This window comes from Malaclemys terrapin, chromosome 2 (genome assembly GCF_027887155.1).
Source record: "Malaclemys terrapin pileata isolate rMalTer1 chromosome 2, rMalTer1.hap1, whole genome shotgun sequence".
In the NCBI taxonomy this organism is placed as follows: Eukaryota; Metazoa; Chordata; order Testudines; family Emydidae; genus Malaclemys; species Malaclemys terrapin.
The window spans coordinates 128,905,333-128,927,751 of record NC_071506.1 but is presented as its reverse complement, the minus strand read 5'-3'; the positions used below and the strand labels follow the sequence as shown (position 1 = coordinate 128,927,751).

The 22,419-nt window shown below is 49.7% G+C and overlaps 1 protein-coding gene across 1 annotated transcript in view; it reads left to right on the top strand.

Moving 5' to 3' along the window:
• Positions 1-10,707: 10,707 nt before the first annotated feature.
• Positions 10,708-22,419, top strand: part of ADGRA2 (adhesion G protein-coupled receptor A2) — a 115,321-nt gene continuing 103,609 nt past the window's right edge. Inside the window, exon 1 of the mRNA XM_054017431.1 lies at positions 10,708-11,250. Within this exon, the coding sequence (XP_053873406.1) occupies positions 11,012-11,250 (239 nt within the window). The 5' untranslated portion in view covers positions 10,708-11,011. The remainder of the gene's footprint in view (positions 11,251-22,419) is intronic.

Below are 22,419 nucleotides of genomic sequence, written 5' to 3'. Positions count from 1 at the left end.
TAAGGAGTGGTATCAAGGGCAGCCTGGAAGGAGGAACTAGGCCATTAAGATCACAGTGGCCGTGGAGGAGGGAGTGCCAACATGACAAGGCATTAATGGGGAAAGCCTAGCACTGTTAGCTTCTGTTCTCCAGTTGTGAAGCTGCTTCACTCACGCATCACCCCCGCTTCCAGCATGCATTGTCGTGCTGGTGCAAGGTGTCACTGACAACCCAGGAGCCTTCTGTCTATGCTGCAGGTTTGATGGGCAGCACCAGTGCCAGCTTCATGCACACCCTGCCCCCTACCAATAGAAGGACACCCTCCCCCCAAATTGGGGATTTGGTCTCCTTTGGCCACTCTGAGGCTGCCAGCAAGGGTGCCAAATGTGGTGGTCCTCCCTGTCCAGGGAGAAGTGGGCTTAGACCCCCCACTCGTTGCACAGAGGCCACCTGCCAGATGCTAACTGCTAGTCACTGGAATGGAGTCAAGAGCCTTGTGATGAAAAGTTCCCTGGCCTGTTGTTAACCCCGTGGCCCCTTGTCCCCCTGCAACATGAGCTTTAGTTACATCTATTAAAATACAAGCACTTGCCTAGTTTGCTGCCACCCTTATTCCCTCTTCTAGAGGCATTGTCACTGTCAGCATTTGCCTTGAAAGAATATTCCCAGCCGATTAAGGTTTAGTCTTGAGGTCGGATGGATTACCCCTCCCATATAAAAGGTGTAAAGAAGTACTTGTTTGTGTTAAATCTGCAGCCTATTGTTTCCAGTGGGTGTCCTTCAGTTCTTGTTGTGTGAAGGTGTAAATAGCACTTACTTTCATCACCCCAGTCATGATTTATAGACCTCTATCATATCCCCCCTTAGTCCTCTCTTTTCCAAGCTGAAAAGTCCCAGTCTCTAATCTCTCCTAATACGGAAGCTGTTTCATACCCCTAATCATTTTTGTTGCCTTCTTTGTACTTTTTCAAATTCTAATATCTTTTCTTGAGATGGGGCGACCAGAACTGCACGCAGTATTCAAGGTGTGGGTAGGGCCGGCTCCAGCTTTTTTGCCACCCCAAGCGGTGAAGGGAGAAAAAAAAAAAAAGCCGCGATCGGCAGCACTTCGGTGGCAACTCTACCGTGCTGCTTCATTCTTTGGCAGCAATTCGGCGGCTGGTCCTTTCTTCCGAGACGGACTCACCGCCGAAGAACCAGATGTGCCGCCCCTTTCCATTGGCCACCCCAAGCACCTGCTTCCTATGCTGGTGCCTGGAGCCGGTCCTGGGTGTGGGTGTACCATGGATTTATATAGTGGCATTATGATGTTTTCTGTCTTATTTTCTATCCCCTTCCTAATGGTTCCTAATCTTATATTAGCTTCTTTGATTGCTGTTGCACATTAAGCAGCTGTTTTCAGAGAACTATCCGGTTGACTCCAAAATCTCTTTTGTAAATGGTAACAGCTAATTTAGACCCCTTCAATTTGCATGTATAGTTGGGATTATGTTTTCTAATATGCATTACTTTGCACTTGTCAACACTGAATTTCATCTGCCATTTTGTTACCCAGTCACCCAGTTTTGTGAGATCCCTTTGTAACTCTTCGCAGTCAGCTGTGGACTTAACTATCTGAAGTAAGTTTGTATTGTCTGCAAACTTTGCCACTTCACTGTTTACCCCTTTTCCCAGATCATTTGATATGTTGAACAGCACAGGTCCCAGGACAGATCCTTGGGGGACCCCACTATTTACTTGTCTCCATTCTGAAAATTTCACCATTTATTCCTACCTTTGTTTCCTGTCTTTTAACCAGTTCCTTATACATGAGGACCTTCCTCTGACCCCATGACTACTTACTTTGCTTAAGAGTCTTTAGTGAGAGACCTTGTCAAAGGCTTCTTGAAAGTCCAAGTACACTAGATCACCCTTGTCCACATGTTTGTTGACCCCCTCAAAGAATTCTAATAGATTAGTGAGGCATGATTTCCCTTTACAAAAGCCATGTTGACTCATCTCCAAAATACTGTGTTCATCTATGGTCTGATAATTCTGTTCTTTACTATAGTTTCAACCAGTTTGCCTGGTACTGAAGTTAGGCTTACTAGCCTGTAATTGCTGGGGTCTCCTCTGGAGTATTTTTTAAAATTGTCATTACACTAGCTATCTACCAGTCATCTGATACAGAGGCTGATTTAAGTGATAGATTATGTACTACAGTTAATAGTCCTGCGGTTTCACATTTGTTCATTCAGAACTCTTTAGTGATACCATCTGACCCTGGTGGCTTATTACTGTTTCGTTTGATCAATTCGTTCCAAAACTTCCTCTGCTGACTCTTCAATCTGGGACAGTTCTTCAGATTTGTCACCTCAAAAGAATGGCTCTCGTGTTGCAATCTCCCTCACATCCTCTGCAACACAGACTGATGCAAAGAGTTCATTTAGCATCACTGCAACAGCTTTGTCATCCTTGAGCGTTCCTTTAGCACCTCAATTGTCCAGTGCCCCACCTGATTGTTTGGCAGGTTTCCTGCTTCTGAAGTGCTTAGAAAAAAAAATTTTGCCATTAGTTTTTGTCTTTTGCTAGTTGTTTTTCAGATTAGTGTTTTTTGTTTTGTTTTGTTTTTTTGTTTTTTTTGGCCTGCATAATTATACTTTACACTTGACTTGCCAGAGTTTGTTCCTTTCTATTTTCCTCAGTAGGGTTTGACTTCACATTTTTAAAGGATGGTTTTTTGTGTCTCTGCCTCTTGATTCTGTTTAGCTATGATGGTATTTTTATTTTATTTTTTGGTCCACTTGCAGGCATTTCACTCTTGTGACTGTTCCTTTTAATTTCCATTTAACTAGCCTCCCCATTTTTTGTAGTTCTCCTTTTTGAAGTTAAGTGCTACTATGGTGGGTTTCTTTGGTATTTTGCCACCTACAAGGATGTTAAATGTAATTACATTATAGTTGCTATTACCGAATGGTTCAGCTATATTCACCTCTTGGATCAGATCTTGTATGCCACTGTAGCTATAGCTTTTAAAAACTAGGTTTTGGGCAGAGCAGCCTGAGCAAACACTACAGAACTGTCCATTTCATAAAGTCCTATCCACATGGCATATACAAGATTTATTCAAATTGCACATTAACCTTGGACTCTGTATTAACTCTAAAAAAATAAAATTAAAAAAAAACTATAGCCCCTCCAGGCTCTCTCCCTGCCTTGTAGAGGCTGAGACCACCCCCCTAATGCACTCTCCTGTACAAACGGACCCTTCTCCCAGCACTTCAAAGCAGTTGTCAGCCAGGGGAGCGGCGAAGAAGCATGAGTTAGACTCCCTGTCTGTCACAGAGAAACTGTTCTTTGGGGATTGAGAGCCCATCTCCTGGTAGACTTGGCTATCTCCAAAAGAAATAAAAATGTGGATTATTCTAGGTTGGACTCACGTGTTGCTGCTCTTTTCATAGCAGTGGGTGAGGAAAGACTCCATGCTAAAGCTATATTTAGATAAATATCAATACTAAATAAGCAGCCTCCTACTCTAAAGGCAGCTTTTGAAACCACTGAGCTTTGCAGGCTTCAATTACCCAGTTAGGAGGAATCCAGTCTGTCCAGACACTGTCCTCTCCCTTCCTCCTCCTCCTGCTAAGTCAGGTTTGTTTGTTTCAGATGATATCTTGTGTGTTGCAAAGTACTTGGCTTCAAGTTTGATCTTTCCTGCCAATCTGTGAAATAAAATCAGTGTGACCCTATTTGACAGATGCGCAGAGAAGCGATCAGTGCTGGCTCTAGCTTTCAACAGGGTGGGGCTGCTGGGAGGACTTGGATAGACATGAAAGTTATGTTTTCCCCATTAGGCATCATTCGATGCAGTATATAGACTTCATGTGATGCTCAGGAGGGATCGCGTCCAAAGGAGAAGCAAACTGTATTGTTTCTTCTGAGGGCAGGAAGGACTGAGGAGGAGGAGGGAGACCTGGCTTCAGTTTCTGTCTGTGCCTTCAGGCCAGTCACTACCTATGGATAAGTTTAGAATCTCCCTAGAGGAAAGAGGGGGAAAGTGGAGCAAATGTGGATGTGGCTAAGCCTGTGCCAGCACTACGCGTGGGGAAACGTCTAGGAGAGGCTCACCCAGCATTGGAGGGAGTCCCAGCTTAGGGTTAGAATGCAGTGAGAAGATGGCAGCTGGACTGATCTGAAAATAATAGGTATCCCCAGGGCAACAGCCACCTCCCTGATTACCACTTACATAAGAATGGCCATAAGGGGTCAGACTGATGTCCAGCTAGCCCAGTGGCTGGTGCCAGATCATGCTTCAGAAGGAAAGAACAAAACAGGGCAATTATCAAGTGATCCATTCAGTCGTCCATTCCCAACTTCTGGCAGTAAGAGGCTAGGGACACCATCTTGGCCAATAGCCTAATAGACCTATCCTCCAGGAACGTATCTAATTCTTTTTTGAACCCTGTTATACTTTTGGCCTTCACAACATCCCCTGGCAATGAGTTCCACAGGCTGACTGTGTTGGGTGAAGTAGTACTTCCTTGTGTTTGTTTTAAACCTGCTGCCTATTAATTTCATTGGGTGACCCCGGTTCGTATGTTATGTGGAGGGGTAAATAACACTTCCCTCTTCACTTTCTCCACACCAGTCATGATTTTATAGACCGCCATCATATCCCCCCGAGTCGTCTCTTTTCTCAGTTGAACAGTCCCAGTCGTCTTAATCTCTCCTCGCATGGAAGCTGTTCTATACCCCTCATTTTTGTTGCCCTTCTTTGTGCCTTGTCCACTCCATTGATACTTCTCAGCAGTGTGGCCTTGGAGACTGAGCTCTCCTTTCTCCTGGGGTTTCTGTGCTCATCAGCATAGTGCTTGTGTCTACTCAGAGGATCTCTCCGTGGATAGAAGCATCTTGGTCCTGGAGAAGTTTCCACAGCAGCTGCTTGTGCTGTACCTGTTCTGTGACTAGAAGACTGTCTGTCTCCAGGTCCAGCTCCTTTCAAACACTCTCTATCTGTGACGTTCCCCTGCTGGGGAGTCAAATCTTTTCCAGGCCTGGCTGCTGAGTCAAGCCCGTCCACTGTCTTGTGACCTGTTTCAGTTCTGCACCTAGGATTAACAAGAGCTACTCTGCATCTGTGCCTGCAGCTTCCAATGAGCTCTTGCTCTTTAGAGCAAGCACTTGGCTCTAACACCCCGCTGTCTGGCTCTGATGAGCAGCTGTAGAGGCGCAGTTGGGCTGTAGTCATTGTCACTCAATCCCTGCTAGCAATTCTACATAGAGCTTCATCCTTGGGGTTTCTAAAAGGAAGAAGCCGTGAGTGTGTGAGATCTCTCCTTTGGCACAGCTTAGGGCTCCCATCCAGAATGCCTGTGTTGCTGCCCTCCAGAGGGCGATGCCCCACTCACAGGTATGGTCTCCATGTGCACTCTCCCCTTGTGAACAAGTGTGATGAGGGGTGGGTGCGTGGATTGGCCTTGCTCTGTGGGGCACTCCATTTGGATCTCTTTAGAAGGCTGCAAAATGGTTAACTTCTTAATTGATTTTTCATTCTCACTCTGGCTAGGACATTCTTGCAATTGAGGCACTCAAGAGACCTGGGTTGAAGTTCCTGTTAAGCCATAGACTGACTTTGTGACACTAGGCAAGTCACTTAACCTCTCTAGGACCCAGTTCTCCAGCTGAGTAATGGGGGCTGTGAGGGTAAATCCATATGTACTTGGAGGATGCTCTGCTACTAGAGAAAGCTAGGGAGAGCCATACACTTCTACAGGAAGCCCTGGTGATAGGCCGACGTGGAGGGCTGGAAATCTCACCAGTGCTTGTTTTTGCAGCATCTGAAAACCAGTCTTGCAAAAACAAGTGGTTTGGATGTAGCCCTTCTGACGGATGAGCCCCCAGCACAGTGCACATTACACCTGTTGACAGATGTAACACTCACTTTCTTGACCTGTCATTTGACCTGCCTAATAGGATCTGTGAAAGCTTCAGACAGGTTAAAGGCCTTAGCTACACACGGTGAGGGTCAAAATTCATGATGGGCCATCCAAGGGCTGGAGCCTGTTGCAGATTTCATCAGTGGAAGCAAAATGAGACTTGTTTATTTCTTGGATAGCAGATTTCCTCAGTGAAAGCCAATGTAAAAGAGGTTTTTATTGGACACAAATGAGCAGAATTTGGAGACTCTTCTGCTTTGATTTTATTCAAAGCCAGAGTGTTTTGCTTTTGAGGTTGGGAGTGGAGAGGGTTACCGTACCTCTGACACTCAGGCTCCGATGTTGTTATAGCATCAAATAAGTTACCCAGTTGTTTGGCTTAGCAGGATAATGATTCAGAATGGAGCAGGCTGGGTGTTTGTCTGGGAAAGAGTTTAGAGGGGCTTGGAAATAGCTGAAGAACTTGTACATGAAGCTTGGATCACCTGGGAAGCACTGTTTGAACATTCCCCTCTAGTGGTGATGTCCCTGGATATGTCACATTTGTTATTGATTTGGACGAGGGTTGACTGTTTGTGGAGGTAACTTTATAGGAGGATGAAATGCTGAAGACCGTGTGCAGGGGCATGATTGCTTCAGCGTGCTCCAGAGACCGCTCCAGAGCTCTGATTGGCCGCAGAATGCTGCCAGCCCTGACCAATATCCTCCAGGGCTCAAGAACCTCGCCAAGCCCATTCCTGTCCGCTCATGAGGAACGCACAATTAATGCCGTGTTTTCAAGGGCCCCTTCTAACCACTGGGTCAGACACATCGCCCTTGAAAAGAAAAGGCAGAGAGTGCCTCAATTATGGGCTGGCGCTGGATCCAGGGCAGTGCTCAGTATGTATTTGGGTAGGCAGCCTCCTACCTCCCCGCTGGCTCCCAGGAGGGAGGAGAAGTGAAACAGGTCATTAAGGCAACCCAGAATAAATCAATGGGTGAGAGCCTAATCCTGAATGGTTAGGCCACCCACTGCTACCCATCGAACTATGGACAATGCATAAACGTTCTCACTGTGTCTCTTTGTTGGAGTCTCCTTAATTTCCTTGCGTAAATTAGTAGCAATGCATTAGGCCATTTCCCTGGTGGGATATATTGCAACTGTGCACTAATTGCTATTTGTAAGATGATGGACCCACTCAGGCCTGCTGCTAGCTTCAACTGACCAGTATTTTGGCTTTTTCAAACATTCTAATACCCTAATCCAAATACTTGTTTACTTAAGGTTCGAGCTGAATGGCCTACTGCCATCCAGGGCAGTAAGCATGGGGCATGATCGTGTTTGCAGGACTAAGCCCTTGTTTTCTGCTTTGGTTGGTAGTTTATTGAAATTCCCAGGGGCCTTGTCGCTTTAAATCATGTTGCAAAGGAACAAAATACCTTCCCTTTGTTACTAGCAACACTGTAGGTTCGGCGTGAAAGAACTTTAATCCTCTAGGGCTAGATTTTCCAGAAAGGGCTAATTTTGTTTAAAACTCTCAAAGTCAGTTTCCCTGTTGTTCAGTCAATTTCACTGATGCAACTCTGAGATCCTGCAACTTGGGGTTCACCTGCAGCAAGGGAGGGTGTGTCTGTCTCTCTCTCTCTCTCATGGCTGTGTCTAATAGAAGCTGACAAAAAGATAAGTGGAAACACTTCTGTGCGTGTCAATGTTTTTTGAAAAGGTCATTTACCCCAAGTACATAGTGGGCCCAGTTGAAGTTTCCTCTTGGTGTGAGAGTCACTCACTGGAAAGGAAGGCTTAAAGCTCCATTTAGGAGTCCTGGCAACCACAGGCTCATGTCCCACCAGAGCAGACTCCTCACTGAGATAAAGCCTGTTCCGTGCCGTTTTTGTGTCTTTGAGCCATTAGGATGAAACCTTAACTGATAGGCTAGTGAGGAGTGTTTCAGAGTCCACTCAGCATGCAGGCTGGGCCCCAGGCAGCAGCAGGGGGCTGGTCAGCTAAGCACAGGGCCCTACCCACTTGCAATACACTGTACAGCTTGACTGACCGTTCATAAAATCTTTCCCAGCCTCAGGATCCAGGGTGCGCACTCATTGACCCCGCCTGAGCTCTGCTCGCTCAGGGAGGGAAGGGTGTTCACATGCCATATTAGAATAACCCCTCCCAGGCTGACTAGGGCAAACACCAATTAAGTTCTGTTGTCAATTTACAATTTAAGGTGGGACAAATAGGATGTTGGTTTCCAAGGAGGGTATAACTGGCCAGACCTTGCTGGTCTCTAGTGCTAGAGTTCACTAGCAGTGGGCTAGGTGCTGAAAGCAGACAAGAAAGGCTTGGGGGCCCCTTGCAGCATCTCCTATTAAAGAGGTGGGTTCACTATGAAACCTGGTTCTACAGAAATCATTCCCTCTCCCAGCTCTGCCTCCCTGGAGCAATGTCTCTTGACGGGCTGGGGCACTGCAGCTGTACTTTGCTCCTTTCAGTGCGTTTAGCTGTGCTTGCATTCTGTTCCAGTTTCGCAGTAGCAGGTTCATTATAGTAACACTACAATTACCTAGCTCCTGCTACCCGAGGAGTTCAATGCACTTTGCTGCTATTAATTTAGAATGACGGTCCCCAGTGAGGTAGGTCAATATCACCATTTTACAGATGAGGAGACTAAGAGTGGTTAGGGGGCCAATGCTGAAAGGTGCTGAGTGCTTTCTGGGTCCTTCTGCCTGCTCCATTGGCTTCTTGCCATTCCTGATCATCTGAAACACACACTGCCAGCTGGGGTTATGCATCTAAAGAGCTATGCTAAAAACCCACTTGCCTGTGCCCCCCCAAAGTGAAAATGCCTATGCAAGCAGCTTGGGCCTTTGTGCTGCTGTGAGTTCCACTCGCCTACCCCACCCCTGCAGTGAGCCGCTCTTCAAACAGCCCACAGCAGGGATCTGTGTAAGGAAAGGAAGGAATAAAATTTCTTTCTCCTTCAGGAGGGATTAATGGGCCTTGGGAGAAGTCATAGTTGCAGAGACCTCTTTCCCCAGCCCTGACTCCCTCCTCTCTCATGTTGGGGCTCTTCAAGAGTTCATTGCCCTCTTTTGATCCCTTTTTATTTGAAACACCAGTGGGCCATGGCTGCAGAAAGCACACGCCCCCTGTACTGGGAGATGAGGGGGAAACACCAAGCCAGCCTCCACCAGTGGGACACAGGGTGCCGGGCCAGGATGAACAATATTGAAGTTAGCATGAAAACCATTGAAGCAAATAGAAGCTTGAAAGAATGCAGTATGGAGGCCAAGAGGGGCTAACCATGAAGTGAACTGTGGAAATGCCTTTCAGTTCTTATTTCCCAGCATGTGGTGCCCTTCACTATACTGCCTTCAGTCCACATGCACCATCACTTTTGTGCCATGTTTGTACAGCACCTACCACAATGGGGTACTGGGCCTAACAGGCGCTACTGTAGTACCTGTGAAGAATAGCAACAGGACATTCACACGGATTATGGGCACTGTGGCTTCGCTGCCTACACTTAAACATCTCAGTCTGGCTATAGACACTTAGACAAGTGATCTGATTCGCAAGGTGTTGAGCGTGTCAGAAGCTCTCCAGCCACCTCTCAGCCACATGGGCATGCAACTAGAAAACAGGCCTGAGGAGGAAAATGGGAGTGAAGCAGGAAAAGGGACCCTGCTGGATAAGGCATGTGGGGCTGAGTGGTAAGCCAGGCAGAAGGGTGTGGGGATGGCTGTGTTACAGGACTTGAGCCGGTTGGAATGGAAGAGGGAGTAGTGGTTGTCAGACTCCCCAAGATGGTGCAATAGCCCAATAAGAGGGATTGCCTGAATCTTTGGTGCCACCAATGCCTCCTTCACGCTATAGGCCCTATCACACACTACATCATTCATCTTCAACTCAACCCATGGCTACACCAGTGTCCTGGAAGGCTGCACTGTCACTGACTTGTGGCCCATTGGCTCAGTTCTTCTGTCTCCTGGGCAGATGGATGGGCTCTCCACCTTGCTAGGTGGTAACCTGCCAGATGCTGTGCCAGGATGTGGTTCATCTGATATCCAGGCTCCAACAGTGGCCTACAGCAAATGCTACAGAATGGACAAACTGGCCCGAAGGTTGCTATACAGGAGCAGATGCTGCCCTCCCCAAACTTTGCAGATACAGAATGTCTCCTCCAAGGGGAAACTGTCCTCTTGACTCCAGCTCTGACCCAGCCCCAGCAGTCAAGGCAGGGGTGAGGGTGACAGTGCTCCTGGGGTGAGGGAGCCAGAGTTCTATTAACACACTGCCCACCCACTCCTGGGTTTGGACTCAGAGTGGAGGCAGGTCTGGCTGGGGGGCTTACACACCGCCCAAGGGCTGCGTCCTCCAGGAGCACAGGGTGTGTGGGGAAGGTTCCCGCTCCCTCCAGGCGCTCAGGGTGGGAACCTTCAGCAGGCCCCTCGCAGCTCAGTGAGGCTGGTGGGGGGTTCGGGGGGGACGTCGGGGACTCCGGGGAAGAACCCTGGGAGGGCGGGTGCCGCGGGGGCAGTACGCGCAAGGGGCCCCAGATGTGGCAGGGGCGCACGTAGTCGGGGAGCGCTGGGGCGCAGTGGGGAGCGCAGGAACCCCGGAGGTTTGAAGGGGGCGCGCACGGGACTTAGGGGTGAGGGCAGAGCCCAGGGGCTCGGGGGGAGCGCACGGAGCTCGGTGGGCTGAAGTGGGGGGCGGGGGGCAGGCGAGTAGGGGCCGGGCTGGGCGCGCCCGAAGCAGGGAGGCGCTAGGGCCCCGCAGCCGGGCCTGGCGGAGCAGGGGAGGGACCCGAGCGGCAGCCGCAGAAACCGCTAGGTCCCATCCCGAGCGCAACAGCCGGACACTTCCCCGCCGGCAGCCGCGGAGCTAGAGACCCCCCAACCATGCCGCGGGCTGCGCAGGGCACCGGGCAGTCGCAGGGGGCAGCCAGGCGCCGGGGCGGCTCCGGGGGGGCGTGAGGGCGGAGCACCCCTGGGAAGGAGCCGGGACACTGCACATGGCTGCGCCCGGGAGCTGGCTCTAGGGGGCCCGCACCCCTGTGCGCCCAGGGCCCTTCCTCCAGCGGAACCCCGGCCGGGGGCGGCGTCTTGTGGCTCGGGGGCGCCCGGCGAGGATGGGCTGATGGGCTCGGGGCCGCCCCGCAGGATGCGCTGCGCGGCAGGGCTGCTCTGCCTGGCCGCCTGGCTGTGCGCGGGGAGCGCCCGCAGCTGCCCCGCGCAGATCCCCAGCTGCAAGTGCGTGGGGGAACGGCCCAAGGGGCTGGGCCTGCCCGGCGCGGCCCGCAGGAAGGTGATCTGCAGCGACCAGGAGCTGCTGGAGCCGCCCGACCCCCGCCTGCTGCCCAACACCACGGTCACCCTGTGAGTAGCGAGCGCGGGAGCACTGCGGGCGGGCGGCGACAGCGCCGAGTCCCGGCTGCCGGGACCCCCTCACGGCACCCAACAGCACCTGGTTCCCAGTGTCTGGTCCAGCACCCACCGTCCGTCCCCCTAACAGTCCCTGGTTCCTGCTGCCTGGTCCAGCACCCACTGCCCTCCATTTGGTCCCCCCAGCACCCATCTGGTCCCTCCAGCACGCACCGTCCGTATCCCTAACAGCTGTGGACTCCCCCTGCCTGCCCCCTACATGATCCCCCCCCCCAATACCTGCTCTCTATGCACCCAGAAGGACTCCCCCTGACAACCCCACATCCAGTGTGCCCCTCTCTACCTGCCCCCCAGCACCCACCATCCCCCTAACATAGGGGTTCTCAAACTGGGGGTCAGGACCCCTCAGGGGGTCACGAGGTTATTACATGAGGGGTCGTGAGTTTTCAGCCTCCGCCTTCAACCCCGCTTTGCATCCAGCATTTATAATGGTGTTAAATATATTAAAAAGTGTTTTTAATTTATAAGGGAGGTTGCATTCAGAGGTTTTCTATGTGAAAGGGGTCCCAGTACAAAAGTTTGAGAACTACTGCCCTAACAACCACCGATCTCTCCTGCCTGCCCCCAGCACCTACCCTAATTCCCCCTACCTGCCCATACACACCCAGAATGACTTCCCTGCCTACCCCTGTGCCTCTCTCTGCATTCCCCCAACACCTCACCCAGTGCCTCCCAGTGACTGCTCCTAACAACACCAAAGTTCTCCTTCTGCCAGCCCCTTCGCTTTCCCCCACCACCACTCTCACATACATCTCCCTTTTTTCCTCCAGTCACTTCGCTTCCCTTAGGCCAGACGCTTTCCCTGTGTGCAAACTCCATGGGCTGTTGGAATCCAGGGCCCAGTGCTCCCTGGCCAGAGGGGACGGTGGGAAGTGTTGTTTGTTTGTTGAGGGCTGTAAGCAGGCCCCGCTTCCAAACCACATAATGACCGGGCCAGGCCCCTGCCTGGGGGGGACAGCGAGGGAGGAGGGGGGGCTGAGAATTCAGGCACGTGATTGGGATGATGATGATGACTTCGGTTGCGGGACCAGGGCCCACTTGCGCTGGAGGTGAGGTGAATCAAGGAGGCTGTGCATGGGAGCCTTGCACACACAGACCTTGTCTGTACAGTAGTAGACGTGATTTCCTAGGCTCTCCCATCGTCGCAGCTGTGCCTAGGGGGTGACAGTGGGAGCTGGTGAGGGCAAGGTGCTGTCAGCGTGCTAGCCACCATGGGGTCTGAGTGCGCCCATTGGCAGAGTGTGCACCAGTGGGAAATATGCCTAAGCATAGCCAGGGCGTGGGGGGCCGTTCCTAGAACATCTGTGACATGGAAGAAGGCATCAGGCAGGAAGAAAACCCACGGGCAGCAACTCAGGCTCCAACTGCGTCTTGGTCTTGGTGACTTCCAAGTGTGCCACTCTTGGTGCGCTCGTGGGGCCCAGTCTTGCAGCCTGTGCTCAGGCCAATAGTTCCACTGACTTCGTTAGCACCACTCACCAGAATAAGGTCTGTCCATTCTCAGCCCTGTTCATATCAGGTCAGAGTCTTTAAGAAGACTGGAAGAATGGAAGTGGCTAGATAGGCAAGGTCACGACTGTAAAAAAATTCTCTTTGTGGGCCTGATCCAGAGTCCACTGAAGCTAGTGGAAAGAGGCCCATTGATTTCAGTGAGCCTTGAATCAGGATGGGTCCTGTTTCCTACTCGGCTTTATTGGCAAAAGTTCCTAGTGCAGGCCTGGCCTGAAAATCAGTGAAATCAGTTTCCCTTTGGTTTATAGTCAGTTTCATTTCCACCTTTTCCTTTGGCAACATCTGGGGCTTTACACAGAGAGCTTTTGTTTGAAAACAACTGTTTCCACTGGAAATAATAAAGCGCAGGTTTCTTAAAATAGCTCCCCTCCCCTCAGTTTGATCTGGCAATGTAAAGTAGGGAAAGTTTTAAAAGTTCCATCTGTCTTTTCAGCGTAACACTTGATTTTCAGTGGTTTGTATGCACAGAAGAGGTCTCACAGTTGAAACTTGTCTTAAAAGTCCTCGGAACCCCACTTTGTCATTTGAGGCAATGTTAATAATACTTTACGTTCATCTAGAGCCCGATCCTGCAAAGGCTTTTGCACTTGCTTAACCATACAGGCAGTAAGCAGGGTTCATTGGGACTGCTCACCGGGTGTGATGTTAAGCATATGCATTGAGTCCCTGATCCTGCAAAGACTTAGGTGTGTGCTTCATTTTATGCTTTGTGAATTGTCCTATTGGAGTCAATGGGACTATTTGCAGTGCATAAAGTCAAGCACTTGCGTAAGTGTCTGTAGGACTGGGGCATGTTTTCTGAGCTCCAGCACATAGGCAGTGGAGCCATTTTTAAAAAGCCAAGCGTGTTCTTGTTCTGTGTTTAACTCTGGTTTGGATTTACACTTGCACACATTTTTGTTAAGGCTGCTAGTATTTATGGTGGTGTGCTTATCAGTTTGTTTGTTTTTTAATTACAAAAGAAGGGATGTTGTTTTTAAAGCCTTGACATGTGCCTGCAGTGGCTGTGTAGATCATTTGAGTTCAGAAAGGGTGGGGTTACTCTAGCAAGCAAGCCTGCTGCGCTCTGGCACCTGACCCATTTGGGGTTCTGTTGACAAAGTTCATTTTATCCCCCCGGCCATGTTTTAGCCTGTGCGCTAGCATACTTGACATCTTGGCTGAGATTTTCAAAAGCAAGTAGTGATTTCATGTGTCCAGCTTGTATCGCTTTAAAAGGGTCTGATTCTCAGAGTGTGGGGGTTCAGGGCTTTCTGAAAACCAGGTCCCTTTCAGAGATCTCAAGCTGGGTCCCTGAAAAATGAAGCATCCAGATTCTCTAGTCCTTTTTGGAAATCTTGGCCAGTGGGTGTGCCTGTGCATGTGTACACATAGAATAACCTATTTTGGCAATGTGAAAATCTTCCCACAAAGACAACACTAAAGATCAGAGGGGTAGCCATGTTAGTCTGAATCTGTAAAAAGCAACAGAGGGTCCTGTGGCACCTTAGAGATAACCTCGTTATCTCCACACTGATATATACCTGCCTCTGGAGATTTCCATTACTTGCATCTGAAGAAGTGAGGTTCTGACCCACGAAAGCTTATGCTCCCAGTACTTCTGTTAGTCTCTAAGGTGCCACAGGACCCTCTGTTGCTTAACACTAAAGATGTAACTACGATAATACCACTGTAAATAGTCCCAAAACAATAAAACCAGTGATTTTCATAATTAACAGTGATACCTGCCATATGTAATCCACTCTCTCCTTTAATTATCACCATACATAACTCAGAAATTCTGTTAAGACAACTGATCACTTTTCTCACTTCCCAGAGAAAACTGTTTTTTATTTTTATACTTGTTCAGTTTACATCCCTGCCTCTTCCAAATGTGCACTGGGGCCCTGATTCAGTAGTCCAGCCTTATTCAGCAAAACACACAAGCACATGCTTTGATGCTTTGCTGAACTGGGACTTGGATGTGTGGCTAAAGGACTTTATTAGCTGCTGCTGCAATGCTGTATAGGAGAAAAGAACCAAACTGCACTGAGTGGCGGGGATGGTGAAAGCAGAAAGGGCATTTTGAAGTCTGTCTTTCACTGAGTTAACATTGCTAGGTATTACTAATTTTCAGTAATTTGGCTCTTGGAGGGAGAAGCTTATTTGCTGATAGGGTCATATAGGACAGTACGCAATGCAAAGTAGCAAAGCCTGATGGACCATACAATGAACATTAAGGGGCACCACTCAAACCTGACATGAAACTGACAAACACAGGCAGAAAGCTACAAATATTCAGTGACCCCAGACTTTAGTGTCCAACACTAAACGTGATTTATTCTAAACCTTTTCCAGATGGAAAAATCAAAACCAGAGGCTTCTAGTTGATGAGCGGCCCGTTTAGATTACGAGGGCGTAGTGGCTTGGTCTTCCATTGGATTTAAAGTAGGAAAGCAGCAGTTGGCCCTGGAGAGTCACAGGGCATCCGTTCCATTCTCTGTAGGTACTCACGCCGCTCTCATCGCTGTTGTATCTGAACGCCTTCCAGTGCTGCATTAAGCAACGTGACTAATGTCTATTTCTCAATGAGTGGCACTGCTGAAAAAATTGTTGCACTTCAGACCCATTCTGAAGGATCTGACAGGGGCAGATCTGTGGGCAAAGCTCCTGAGTAACTCCCCAGGAGAGACGCTTTAGATAAAGTTGTAGAGCAGCTGATTCTTCGTGGGAAATGTTTGGGTACATTTTGTTTAGAACAATAACAAACACTTGGCACTTAAAAGTAGGACCCTAATTCTGGTCGTCTTCAGGTCTGGCCAGAATACAGGGACACGTTAGGCCTGAACGACCAGCCCTAATTCTGGCTAGCTTCTGTGCCCAAGCAAGTTATTCCTGCCAGAAAGTGATGTAACCAGTATGGCACAGGGGTGCATGGGCCCTGGCCAGGGTGGTACGTGCTAAAACACATGGAGCACGCTCCCTGCCCCACCATGCATCGCTCCTCTGCCGTTCTGCCTGCCTGCGGACGTCGGGGGAGACCAGCGTGTTTGAGCTGCAGCCAGAGTGGGGAGCACCCATGCCTGTGCATGACCCGCAGGCAGAACACGGCCTGCGATGTTGTAAGAGCCCCGATGGTTTGTGTTTTGAGTTTCTCCCTCTTTTTTTTCTTTTTAACCGCTAGGGGTGTTTGACGGAGCCAAGATCTTTGTGGCTTCAGAGTCTCAGCAGTCGCGGCTGCTTATTCACTCCTCAAGTGAGACTCCTCGCTGGTATCACAGCTCTCCCCGCCGCAGCCAGGGGGGGATAAGCAGCAGTGGCGGATAAGAGCCAGTGCATCCAAAATCCTGGTTCCATTTGAATGTGTCCAGTAATAGATACCAGGGTTAGAGAGAACCAGGCACAGAGGCAGAGCCACCTCTAAAGCCTTCCATCAGGTGTTGGAGGGTTGACCTCCATGGATTAAACCCCAGCCTAGGCAGCCTCTTTCCATAGTGGCATGAGTGATGTGGATGAATCCATGTTTTGTGTTTTCCTGCCGTGTCTATAATGCATGGCTGATGCTCATGGAAAGCCTTCTGTTTAGAGAAAGTACAGCTCGTTTTCTCTTCATCCAGCCTCCCCCCCATGGGGATCGGTGCTATGCAGATAGATAGAAGCAGTGAAATGGCAGCAGATGTTTAACTACAGAAATTAACTCCATGTGGTGGAGTGTCTCTGGCAAAGGAAGAGGCCTGATGTGCTGAGAACCGGGGATGCTGAGTGCTGGGGATTGTCTGCTCTGCCATTCGATTGAAGTCCTCACGTTGTGCCCAGGAGGCTCCACGCAGACCATTGCAACTCCAGGGGAGCCGCATGGCTAAGGGCTTGAGCCTGCAAGGTGCCCAGCACCCTCCAGTCCCATTGAAGGCTGTGGAAGTCGACGTTGCTCAGTATCTCGCAGGGTCAAGTTTTAAATAGCCACAGCTGTCTTAGCACGACATTCTGCATGGCTTGGCTCCGTCCTCTTGCCAAAGCAACGCCGTCACCTGGAGTCAATTTCTAAGGAAATGGAACAGCTGCAGGTATGGGATGTTGTTGGCTCTGGTTAGAGCTTTTGTGCTTTGTTATTGCACAAAAAGCAATTTCTTCAGCGTGCAGCCATTAGAAACCTGCCTCTGCTAATGCTCTTCTCCAGCGCCCACGACCCAAGGGCAGGCACGCTCACATGCTGGGGGAAGTGTGCAAAGGGGGAAGGGGTATTAGGCCGCTAATATCCTAGTGCAGCCTGAACAAAGGCTTCCAGTTTGCACTTGTTTATGTATGTCTCTCACCTGCCCTTGCATACATGCATGTATTGGTGCACACATACGTGTTTATATGTGCCATGTGAGCTGGTCTGTGGCTTGTTTTGGGGTTTTTACAGCTACTCTGGTTGGCACAAAGAGCCATTATCCAAGCTGCAGCCATGTGGATTAGTAATGGAAGAAACACCCTAAGCTTGCCAGACTGTTTTCCTTTCCTTAGGGACGGGGCTGGAGGGTTCCCTAAAATGCATTCTTCCTGCATGGGTCATTTATTTGAAATGGCCCAAGCGGTGGGTTTCCCAGAACTTCTCTAGGGAAACCGCTTGTCTGCTCAGGATGGTCCATGCCCACGTTACTATTGCAAATGTCGATAACTTTGGAAATAAAAATCTGATTTCACAATTTGACTCCTGTGCATTAGCTTCCAAGCAGGTGAGCCCAGTGAAGCAGAGTTTCTCTCTCTCCTCCCTGCCCTTTCTGGTACGGATGCATGAGCAGACTCTTTGAGGGTTTTGTGAGTGAGATCATCCAGGAGCCCTCAACCTTCTACCTCAGCCACAGGCATGAGCAACCAGACTTGATTGATATTTGTGTATCAAAAACTGGGCTTCTAATGGTACCTCTTTTGCAACTGTAGTTTATGGCGTTAATGCCGCTGCTCTGGTATGAAGTCCAGCACACCCTTACGTGGGGTTCTGCTTAGTCTGGCCTCGCATCACCCCATCTGGGGGATGTGGGTGAAGAAAGAACGCAGTTCTGCCTCTCATGCCACTTCTGATGTTCGTCCAAAGGCACTGCGAGGTGACGGGGCCCTTTCAGACCTGTATTAATAAGGTTTTAATTCCCACCCCCTCGGAATGACCTCTGTGCTAATAGCCTAATGGAAAAAGTACTGTATTCTTAACAAGACACAGATAGCCGTGTTAGGCCACAGCCAACCCTGCTGTTACACACGCAGGAGTCCAAACCTCTTCCAGATGTGGAATTCTAGAGCCGGCCTCATTTCTGCGCACAACTTGATTGCACCAAAATTGCATATTGTCTGGGGGAATATAGGGTTTCGACTTATGACCAATTTCCAGTTCTACTTGAACTACCCTCGCTGAGTCCTGTTTATCCTGGGCCTCGCAGATGGTTTCTTTCTGAAACCCTTTTCAGCCTCTTATTTGTTATTTATTGGGCTGCAGTTGTGGCAGCCTTTTTCCCCCTTCTCTCCCCTTCTTCTCTTTGAAAAAATCGTCTCCCAAAGGCAGAGAGACTCTGGCGGCTCGCACGTTGATTTAATCATGGCCAGGCTAGGGAACTGGAACTAAGAAGATTGCACGATAGAGCATGTGTGGACGTGAGGGCTCATTCTGCTGGCTTCCGCCTCTACCTCCAGTGCCTGCCCAAGGTGTAAAGAGGAAACATCTGTGGAGCAGGCCAAAGTTATTAGGCCCCTTTGAGATGGGTGTGAGGAAGGCTGGTCTTTGGAGGAGGGGTACTGTACGTGTATTTGAACAAGCTTCCATTTTGTTAGGAAATGCCTTGGCCAGCAACTACCGTGACCCCTCTCTGAGATGAACCTCAGTGGGTCCTCTCACAGTCATCATGTCGTCCCCTGTATAGCAGAGACCTTCTGCTCGAGATGGAGTTGCTGAGCGGCTCTGATCTCCGGGACACGTAACCGCTCGCCAATGTGTTTGAGTGCAAGCTGTTAGGCTCATGCTGGTGCCGCACAGAGTTCCCCTGCACAGAAGTGCCCAGAGAATCATTTCCCTGCCTAGTTTTTCTGGTTTGAGTCTGGCCCAAGCTGGTAGTGACTGCAAGCTGTTCCCGCCCGATGGCTCCTTTGTGCCTGTGTGAAACCACTTCGGTGGGTCTCATCTCGTCTCCCAGAGGACAAGCGAAAATGCCACCACAGCTGGCACTAACTGCCCTCAGGTTGGCAGGCTTGCCAGCGGGGTGAGGAGTCAATGAACCGGAGACAGGCTGAGACGCAGAGAGAACCATAGTATGATTACAGACCGTACAGTGGTCTGTCACTAGAGGATCTGAAGAAGGGATGGTCCAGTGCTTAGGACGTTAGCCTAGCACTTGGGAGATGTGGGTTCAAGTTCCTCCTCCACTGCTGAGGGCTGGGGAAAAGCAGAGAGGTGCAGAGGAGCATGGGGTTCAGACAGAGACATCCCTTAGGGGAGGATTTATTAACAGGGATACTCCGTATCCTAGTAAGGAGGGGAGGATGGACGTTGATAAAGTACAGATAGGAACTAAAGAGAAAGAAGTTAGATGAAAAAGAGTTCTATTCAATTGCATCACATGAAGGTAAACAACTAAATATTGACAAATATCATAAGTGCTTATGTACGAATGCTAGAAGTCTAAATACTAACATGGGTGACCTTGAGTGCCTGGTATTAAATGAGGCTATAGATATAACAGGCCTTGCAGACAGTTGGTGGAACGATGAATATCAATGGGACACGATAATACCAGGGTACAAAATATACGGGAATGATAGAGTAAGTCGCACTATATGGGAAAGAAAGCATAGAGTCAAATACAATAAAAATCTTAAATGACTCACACAGTACCATCGAATCTCTACAGACAGAAATTCCATGCCTGAGCAATAAGAGTGTAGCCGTAGGAATATACTATTGATCACCTGACCAGGATGGTAACTGTGATTGTGAAATTCTCAGGGAGATCAGAGAGGCTACAAAAACAAAAAACTCAACAATAATGGGGGATTTCAGCTATCTCTGTGTTGACTGGGAACATGTAACTTCAGGACAGGATGCAGAGATAAAATTTCTAGACACCATTAATGACTGCTTCTTGCAGCAGCTAGTCCTGGAACCCACAAGGGGAGAGAGAATTCTTGATTTAGTCCTAAGTGACACACAGGATCCGTCCAAGAGGTGAATATAGCTGAACCACCTCTGTACCAGATGACTGGCAGATAGCTAATGTAATGACAATTTTTAAATGTGCTCCAGAGGCGATCCTGGCAATTACAGGCTGTTTCAGTACTGGGAAAATTGGTTGAAACTATAGTAAAAAACAGAATTATTAGACACATAGATATACACAATATTTTGGGGAAGAGTCAACGTGCCTCTTATAAAGGGAAATCATGCCTCACCAATCTATTAGACTTCTTTGAGTGGGTCAAATAACATGTGGCCAAGGGTGACCCAGTGTGCATAGTGTACTTGGACTTTCGGAAGGCCTTTGACAAGGTCCTCACCAAAGGCTCTTAAGCAAAGTAAGCAGTGATAGGATAAAAGGGAAGGACCTCTAATGGATCAGGAACTGGTTAAAAGACAGGGAACAAAGGGTAGGAATAATTATCAGTTTTCACAGTAGAGAGAGGTAAACAGTGGGATCCCCCAGGGATCTGTACTGGAACTTGTGCTGTTCAACATATTCATAAGTGATCTGGAAAAAGGGGTGAACACTGAGTTGGCAAAGTTTGCAGACAATACAAAATTACTGAAGATAATTAAGTCCACAGCTGACTGCGAAGAGTTCCAAAGGGATCTCACAAAACTGGGTGACTGGGCAACAAAATGGCAGAGGAAATTCAATGTTGATAAGTGCAAAGTAATGCACATTGGCAAACGTAATCCCAACTATACATACAAAATGTTGGGGTCTAAATTAGCTGTTATCACTCACAAGAGATTTTGGGGTCAACCCAGATAGTTCTCTGAAAACATCCACTCAATGCACAGCAGCAGCAGTCAGAAAAGCTAAATTTACATTAAAAACCACTAGGAAAGGGATAGATAATAAGACTGAAAATATCATAACGCCACAATACCAGAAAGGGCCAGGTTGAGCTACAGGCAGGGCCGGCTCCAGGCACCAGTTTACCAAGCAGGTGCTTGGGGCGGCCACTCCGGAGAGGGGCGGCACGTCCAGCTCTTTGGTGGCAATTTGGCGGACGGTCCCTCACTGCTGCTTGGAGCGAAGGACCTCCCGCCAAATTGCCGCCGCAGATCGCGACTGGGGCTTTCTTTTGTTTGTTTGTTTGGCTACTTGGGGCGGCCAAAACCCTGGAGCCGGCCCTGGCTACAGGGGCTTTTGCTGCTGCTGGGCCCATCAGTGGGTGCTGGCACCTGAACAGGGGCTGAAAATGAACGGTGTCAGAAACCAAACCACTGCACAGGCCTCAGTTAGTGTGTTAGAGGGGGCAGGACAGCCCCTCTCTCTCTCTGCACAGTACATCAACCTGGCCACCTCCCCCAGAGACTCTCAGCTGACTGATCCGTTCCAGCTCTCGTCAGCCAAGGTGCCAGGTATTTGGCTTCTGTGATGTGAACACTGGGAGGAGGCTGGGCCAGCAAATCATCAGCTGCCCCTTGGGGCGTGGTCCAGGCGAGGAGGAGGGCCTGCCTGTGCTCTCTCTGCTGGAAGGCCAGTCACCCGGCATGCTGCTCACCCCGGACAAAGGGCCAGCGTGAGGCCTGGAGCGGGAGAACCTCTATGTCCAGCTCAGCCAGTTGTGGCGGGGTCCAGGGGAGCTCCTCTTCTCGCCAGCAGTAGGCTCTCCTGGGTGCTGATGTGAAGGGCATTTCTCCTCCAGCGCAGCGCCAGTTGGTGTTCACACACGGCTCCGGAGAAGTGGGAGAGGACAAGCAGCTAATGACGCTTGTTTCCTTCAGTGCAGGGAGGATTATATTGATATTCCCAAGGTGACTCCCCAAGTGCCTTTGCTTTTTTACATCTTAGGTTCCCGGCAGCAGCCAGTGCAGTTCCTAGTGGCTCAGCTCGGGGCAGGCTCAGCCATCGGGCTCCGACCTGCTCTTCCACCTTGGGTCTTGTTGCAGCAATGCACAGGGCTGCTGCAGAGCGTGGCAAGGGGATTCCTGCTCCCCTAATGCACGGGCACTGCACTTGTGCTGGAGCAGCTGCTGGAAAGGGCTGAATCATTTGTTCTGTGGCCGTCAATGAAATCCCTTTAGCTGTAATCTAGTGCGTAATCCCTGGGTTGGATTGAAAAGGGGAGCTGGCTTGCCCCGTTCCAGCAGCATCTTGTGTCCATTTGTTCATTGTCCATCCGACTGAGCGAATGCCTCTGCTGCTTCCCTCGCTCATGGAGCTACGCCCTGCACGGGTCATGTTGCGTTTGCTGTCAGTCCCTGTGCGTGGCTCGCCCCAAAGTGGGATGCAGGCTGGTTAGGGCAAGAGCATCTCAGATGCAGGAGCTTGGTAGAGATGGGAGGAAGGGTTGATGTGTCAGGCTGGGGATCAGCCTCCCAAGGGGAAGCAGCGGCAGGTTCATTTCATGGGGCGTTTGGTCATAAGGTGATGCGCTGGGGAGCACGTGGTTGAT